Source organism: Erythrolamprus reginae, chromosome 9 (assembly GCF_031021105.1).
Source record: "Erythrolamprus reginae isolate rEryReg1 chromosome 9, rEryReg1.hap1, whole genome shotgun sequence".
NCBI classification, from domain to species: Eukaryota; Metazoa; Chordata; class Lepidosauria; order Squamata; family Dipsadidae; genus Erythrolamprus; species Erythrolamprus reginae.
Window position 1 is genome coordinate 24,928,959 of NC_091958.1, and position 6,635 is coordinate 24,935,593.

Sequence of the window (6,635 nt, forward strand, 5' to 3'; positions counted from 1 at the left end):
TCAAGGTTGACTCAGCCTTCCATCCTTCCGAGGTGGGTCAAGTGAGGACCCGGATTGTAGGGGCAATATGCTGATTCTGTAAACCGTTTAGAGAGGGCTATAAAAGCACTGTGAAGCAGTATATAACTCTTAAGTATCATCGCTATCCTCCTTCCTTCTTTCCATCCATCCATCCATCCAGTATTGTGGGCTAACTGCCCACTGCCAACAGTTCGATCCTGACTGACTCAAGGTTGACTCAGCCTTCCCTCCTTCCGAGGTGGGTAAAATGAGGACCCAGATTGTGGGGGCAATATGCTGGCTCTGTTAAAAAGTGCTATTGCTAACATGTTGTAAGTTGAGTCTAAGAAGGGTGGCAGCCCCGGCCCTCTGCAACCAACTCCCCCCGGAGATTAGAACTGCCCCCACCCTCCCTGTCTTTCGTAAACTACTCAAGACTCATTTATACCGCCAGGCATGGGGGAGTTGAGATAGCTCTTCCCCCTAGGCCATTACAAGTTATGCATGGTATGTTTGGTGTTATAATAGGGGTTTTAGTTGTTTTTTATTATTGGATTGTACATGTTGTGTTTATTATTGTTGTTAGCCGCCCCGAGTCTACGGAGAGGGGCGGCATACAAATCCAATAAATTATTATTATTATTATTGTTATTTTATTTTTTTTAAATCAAACAAATAAATAAATAAATGCATTATCTGGCTCCCAATCCCCCTTGGCTGCCGTCTTAAATCTATTGTCCGTCTTCTTATCCGCAGGTGATGCAGAATAACCACATCGCGTCCGTCACGCTCTACGGCCCAGCCCGGCCCACCATCCAGGCCAAGATCTTGGACCTTCCCCAGTGAGCGATGTATCCGTTTGAACACAATGCTACATAATTTAGCTCAGCGTGCCTTGCGTTGCTGCCGCTTATCATACGGAAAAGTACAAAACGGGTGGAGAGCGTGTGCGAGTGTGCGTGTTTATGGTTGAGGGAGAGAGAGTGGGGGGGGGTACAAGAAACCGTGCCCCCCCCCCAACATCTGGGGATGGCACAGGCTAGAAAGCCTCTGGAGCTGAACCTTGCAGGACTTGGAGCCAGTGGCAGAGGCAAACACACACCCATACACAAACACACAACTAGCCAGGCACTACCATTAATCCTCCCTTCTTGCTTGGCCCTTGGAAGATACGACATAAAATGCAAAGAGTTTGGCTTTGTAGTGCTGGACTGGGGAAGAGCATCCAAAGCATCCATCAAAAACTGCACATTTTAAAAGCACAAGTTTATCATCCTTGGGCATCTGAAAGCAGAGATATAAACATATATATAGATATATATCTGACATACATCTATGTATGTATAGGTTTTTTCCCCCCTTTCTTTCCCATCCGCGTTTGCGTTCCACATATAGAGAGTCACGTTTCTGTGTTTTTATGGGTGGTGGTGGAAAGACAAGGATATGGGTGGATACAGACTCACACAGAGCTCATGTATAGATGTATATATAAAATTAAGTATATGGATTTTTCAGGAGCTTCAGGCTCAACACGTCCATAATTTCAGACCTCCATTGTTGGAGATAAGGCACAAAGCAACCTGAAGACTCGGTGGTCATATATATGTAAATATATATATGTTACAAATATATATATATATTTGCACTACATACACTTTAATTACTTGAGAAAACCTTTTGAATTTTACTGAGTGCTGGGTGAGAGTGGAGGCTGGGTTAAGGGTTTTTTGTTGGTTGGTTTGTTTTGCTACACCTAAAACAGTGCGCGGGTGGAGGGGAATCCGACGCAATTTTTTCTGCACTTAATGTTTACTTGACGCAATGAAACAATTTTATCTCCTGCCACGTTCGGTGAACTAAACCCCAGTTTCTTCCGGGGTTGGAGAGGAGGAACAAAAAACTCGAGTTAGATGATTCCTTACACGTTAGGATGCTTTTTTAGGAAGAGTTGGCTATGTCATTTTCTCCCTCCCCTTTGGATTCAAAACCGATAAACTAACATGCATTCTTGGAAGAAGGATGCAGCTATTTTAACTGTCCGCAGTGTAACATGGATCCCGATTTAGACCGTCTTCAGTTCCTCTTCCTTCTGTGAACCAGGTTAGCAGGGGTGGGGAATTGGGATGGTTTGAACCAGGTCCCTCTTTCCCCTTCACATATATCTTGCTGAATGAAATGAAAAACAGGTCGCCTTAACTTTTCAAAGAGCACCAACCCTGCAGAAGACATTTCTGGGTTGTCTTATCTGGAGCACAGCATAATGAGGACTGCCTCTCTGTCTCTCTCTCTCTCTTTTTAAATTTAATGCCAAAATTTTAGCCAAAGAGATCCTTAAACTAGTTTCAACATTTCTACATGTAATAGATAGAAATAGATAGGAATAGAGATACGTGTTGGGCAGGTTCATCTCCTCCACCTGTAGCAGGGAGGGAAAAAAATAATTCTGTGACTTCTAGTTAAGGAAAAGTTATTTAAATGCTTGTTATTTCAAAAAGATTTTAAGGGGTACATGCGATTCTTTTGCTGCTTTTTATCTAAAAGAAAAAAAGTAAATTAATAAATGGCCTCGCTCTTCTTTCGAACCCTTTTTACAACAGCAGAGAGAATTTTAAAAAAAGACTGCATAGAGAGACGTTTATAATTTTATCCCATTTTTTAATATTTTGGTGTAGCAACTTGTGATATAAATTATAGATGATTTTTGTGAGTTTTAAAACTCTGTAAATACAGATTTTTTTGTAAATACAAAGAAAAAAAACATTTTGTAATTTTAATTCTGTGTACAGCTAAAAAGCGTGTGTATACATTTATCCACAAATGAGGAATAGGGAATTTCAGAGTGTTGAAAAGTTATGAATCCTGGACCTGTGGCAGGATAAATGTTGTGTGAATTTGCTGTAAATTTGTGTGTGTGTGTGTGTGTGTGTGTTTGTGTCCCTCCTTTTTGTCATTCAAAAGGACTGTTGAATGACTGTTTGCCATTCAAAAGGACCTCTATACACTGTTGGACTAATCAATCAAGGAAGCCCAATTGGGCTAACTGGAAGAAATGGTTTAGGATTTACCTTTATTCTTAAATGTTTCTCCAAATCCTATTTTTCCCTGGACAATTGCTTGCTGAGAAATTTTCTTTTCTTTTATTATCCCATGAATTTGTGTTTTCATCATTCTCCTGTAAATTCTCTGAAATGCGTTAACATCTAGCATGTACCTTAACAGGGCAAATAAAGAAGACTCGGTCACTGGGTTTAGCTACAGTGGCTGAGTATATATGTACTTTGCAATAAATGAGTCGGTCTTGGATTTCTCTTCCCGCCTAGAAGATCCTGCAGAAGAAACCTTTCAGAGCTACCTTGCAAAGTAGATTTAGGCTGCAAGAGATGTTGGCTGAGTAAACTTTGTACAGTGCTCAAAGGTAAGTTTCTTTAAGGCTAGGATTACTTTCATACATCCTGTGAGCTCGTGTGCGTACTCTACAGGTAATCCTTGATTCACAACTTTTCATTTAGCCTACCAAGTAAATTAAAATTCCAGTATGGCCCCCTCCATCCATCCATCCATCTGTTCCTCCCTCTCTCTCTCTCTCTCTGCCTATGTTCTCTCTCTCTCTGTGTCTGTTCTCTCCTTCTCTTTCTCTTTGTCTCTGTTCTCCCTCTCTCTACCTCTATCTCTTTGTCTCTGTTCTCTCTCTGTCTCTGTCTTCTTTCTTTCCCTCTCTTTGTCCCTCTGTCCTCTCTGTGTGTCCTTTCTCTCTCTTTTTCTCATCCTCTCTCTCTGTTTCTCTCTGTGTGTTCTCTCTCTGCCTCTCTCTCTCTCTGTCCTTTCTCTTTTTCTCTGTCTCTCTGTCTGTCTCTTTATCTCTGTCCTCTTTGTCTGTCTGTCTCTCTGTCTCTGCCCCTCTCTCTTTTTCTCTGTCTGTCTGTCTCTTTCTTTGTTTCTGTCCTCTATCTTTCTGTCTCTTTCCTCTCTCTGTCTTTCTCTTTGTTACTGTCCCCCTCTCTCTTTCTCTGTGTCTGTCTCTCTGTCCTCTCTTTCTCTTTCTCTCTCTGTCTCTCTGTCTCTGTCTCTCTAACACACACACACACACACATACCACATACGAGTCTGCGGAGAGGGGCGGCATACAAATCTAAATAATAAATAAATAATAAATAAATTATCTACGGGACCATCTGCTGCCACATGCCTCATGTATCCCAGCGGCTACATGAGTCGTCCTTCTCCAGGTCCCGTCAGCTAGAGAATGTCGACTGGCAGGGACTAGGGGAAGAGCCTTCTCTGTGGCGGCCCCGGCCCTCTGGAACGAATTCCCTCCGGAGATACGTACCGCCCCCTCCCTCCTGGTCTTTCGCAAAACCATAAAAACCTACCTTTGCCAGCAGGCATGGGGGCCATGAGTGATAATAATAATAATTAATAATTTATTAGATTTGTATGCCGCCCCACTCATCAATCTGATAAGACTGTCTCCAGCCGATATGAGATACGATTGGATCGGATGAATGTATGTGAGTGTTCATGGGGTTCTTTTAAATGTTTTCGTAAATTTTCATATTTTATTGGATTTCTTATATGTGGTTATATTAATGTTGTATGCCGCCCTGAGTCGCTTCGAGAAGAGCAGCATAGAAATCTAACAAATAAATGAATAATACACACATGGTGACTTCCAATGTCCCTTCCAGCCTTTCTAGGTAACCACCATGCACTGTATTCTAATTATGGCTTGTTTGTTTTGCTGCACAGATTCATAACCAGGTTGTGTGAACTGGATATAAGCATTTACAGTCATAAAGATTATAACATTATTGCTTTCTTGCACAAACAGCCATTTTTCTCTCTCTCCTGAAGTACAGTAGTTGGTTAGGCCAGCCACAAAGAGAAAAATGTTTTACTCTCTCTAATATTTATTTCTCTAGACAATTGCTTTCAGCACAACATAATAACAATCTTCCGTTTGTTCTTAATTTGAAACAGATTTTTCCCCCTGCGGTAAAATCATCAGATGATGTGATCTGACTTGCAAATGTTGATTTTAACTTTTGGGCCTCTTTCCCCACAAAATACTGGTGAAATCAGGTTCTCCAGACCCTACGGCTAACTTGGAAACTTTTAAAAAAGTTTCCCCCCCCCTTAGTGTTACGTGCAAATCAAAGCAAAAATCACATTCCTTAAAGGAATCTGATCAGAGGGCTCTAGAAAATAAACGGAGCTTAATTATTTCTTCCACTGTAATTTAATTCTCCCAAGTTTTTTTTCCTGACTCACAAACACAAAAACAGAGTAAATCTGAATAGTGTTTATTAGATCATTTTTTAAAAAGTTCTCATCTTCAGGAGCAAATTCAGGAAGGAAGATGATTAGTTTTCTTTAGTTGTATACTGCCCACCAACAACCTCATCATAAATTTTAAATAATCTATAAAAAAAGAAAAGGAAACCACAATATATTAAAATGGCAATAAAAAATAATAAATTCAGTTTGACTATTGTAAAGAAAAGAAGATTTGGGTGACATGATAGCAGTGTTCCAGTATTTGAGGCTCTGCCAGAAAAAAAGAGGGGATCAAACTATTCTCCAAAGCACCAGTGACTAGGACAAGAAATAATGATTGGAAACTAATCAAGGAGAGAAGCAACCCAGAATTTGTTGTGGTTGGCTTCAGTCCAGCTCCTGTGGCTGGGGATTTTGATGAAGAGCAGTGGGAGTCATCTGTTTATAGAAGACCACTCTGGCTGCAGCACAAGGCAGATACGTCAGACAGCAATCCAGTCAGAGGCCGGGAAAGAGAAGGAACAGGAAGAGACAGCAGAGACAGATGGGAATGGTTTCAGCCAGCCCTCCAGCCAGAGGTTCCTCGGAATCAGAAGGAGAAGAAATAATGAGTAACCCTATTCTGAATCCTCGGGTGAGGAGTATATTGGGAAGGCAGGAGCAGCTGTGCAAGCGTAGAAACACAGCCGGTAAGATTTAATGACGCTGCTGAAACCCTGATAAAAAAGGTATGGTTGGAGTACATTGCATGGGTGATTATCATTTGAGTTTTGAAGAGAGAAACGTAGCATGGTTTCGTTTTGGTTTGGATTTCTGTGAACTTTCTGACACTCAAGCAGGAAGGGCTGTGTGGACTTCAGTGTGTACCTCTGACCTTCTGGACTAATAACTCAGCATTGCTTTGGCACAAGCCTGAACATATCGTGTGGACTTTGAATGAGTAACTCTGACCTTCTGGATTAATAAATCAGCATTGGTCTAGCATTCAAGGAGGCGTACAGTCCTCTGTATGTAAAGGAGCCCTTTTTGTTTTACTGTTATCAGTTTGTGTGTTTGATTTATTACTTCGCTCTTGGGTGGCTAAAAGCGAGACAAAACAGAATTGAGGAGAAACTTCCTAACAGGACAATTAGCCAGGAGAACAGCTTGCCACCAGAAATTGCTCCATCACTGAATGTTTTTAAAAAGAGACTAGACCAGTGATGGTGAACCTTTTTTGGTTCGCATACCAAAAGGATGTGTGTATGCTAGCACATGCCCAGGCCCGTTTTCTCCCCTACACACGCATGCTACCACCCATTCATGCGCCTCAGGAAATACACTTGCGGTTTGCCCATTGTACTGTTCGTAGGAAGCAGCAA

General features: G+C 41.5%; 1 protein-coding gene across 1 annotated transcript in view; it reads left to right on the forward strand.

Moving 5' to 3' along the window:
• LOC139171963 (phagosome assembly factor 1-like) overlaps nucleotides 1-3,288 on the forward strand; it is an 80,956-nt gene extending 77,668 nt beyond the window's left edge. Inside the window, 1 exon segment of the mRNA XM_070760513.1 lies at nucleotides 757-3,288. Within this exon segment, the coding sequence (XP_070616614.1) occupies nucleotides 757-846 (90 nt within the window). The 3' untranslated portion in view covers nucleotides 847-3,288.
• Nucleotides 3,289-6,635: the final 3,347 nt, after the last annotated feature.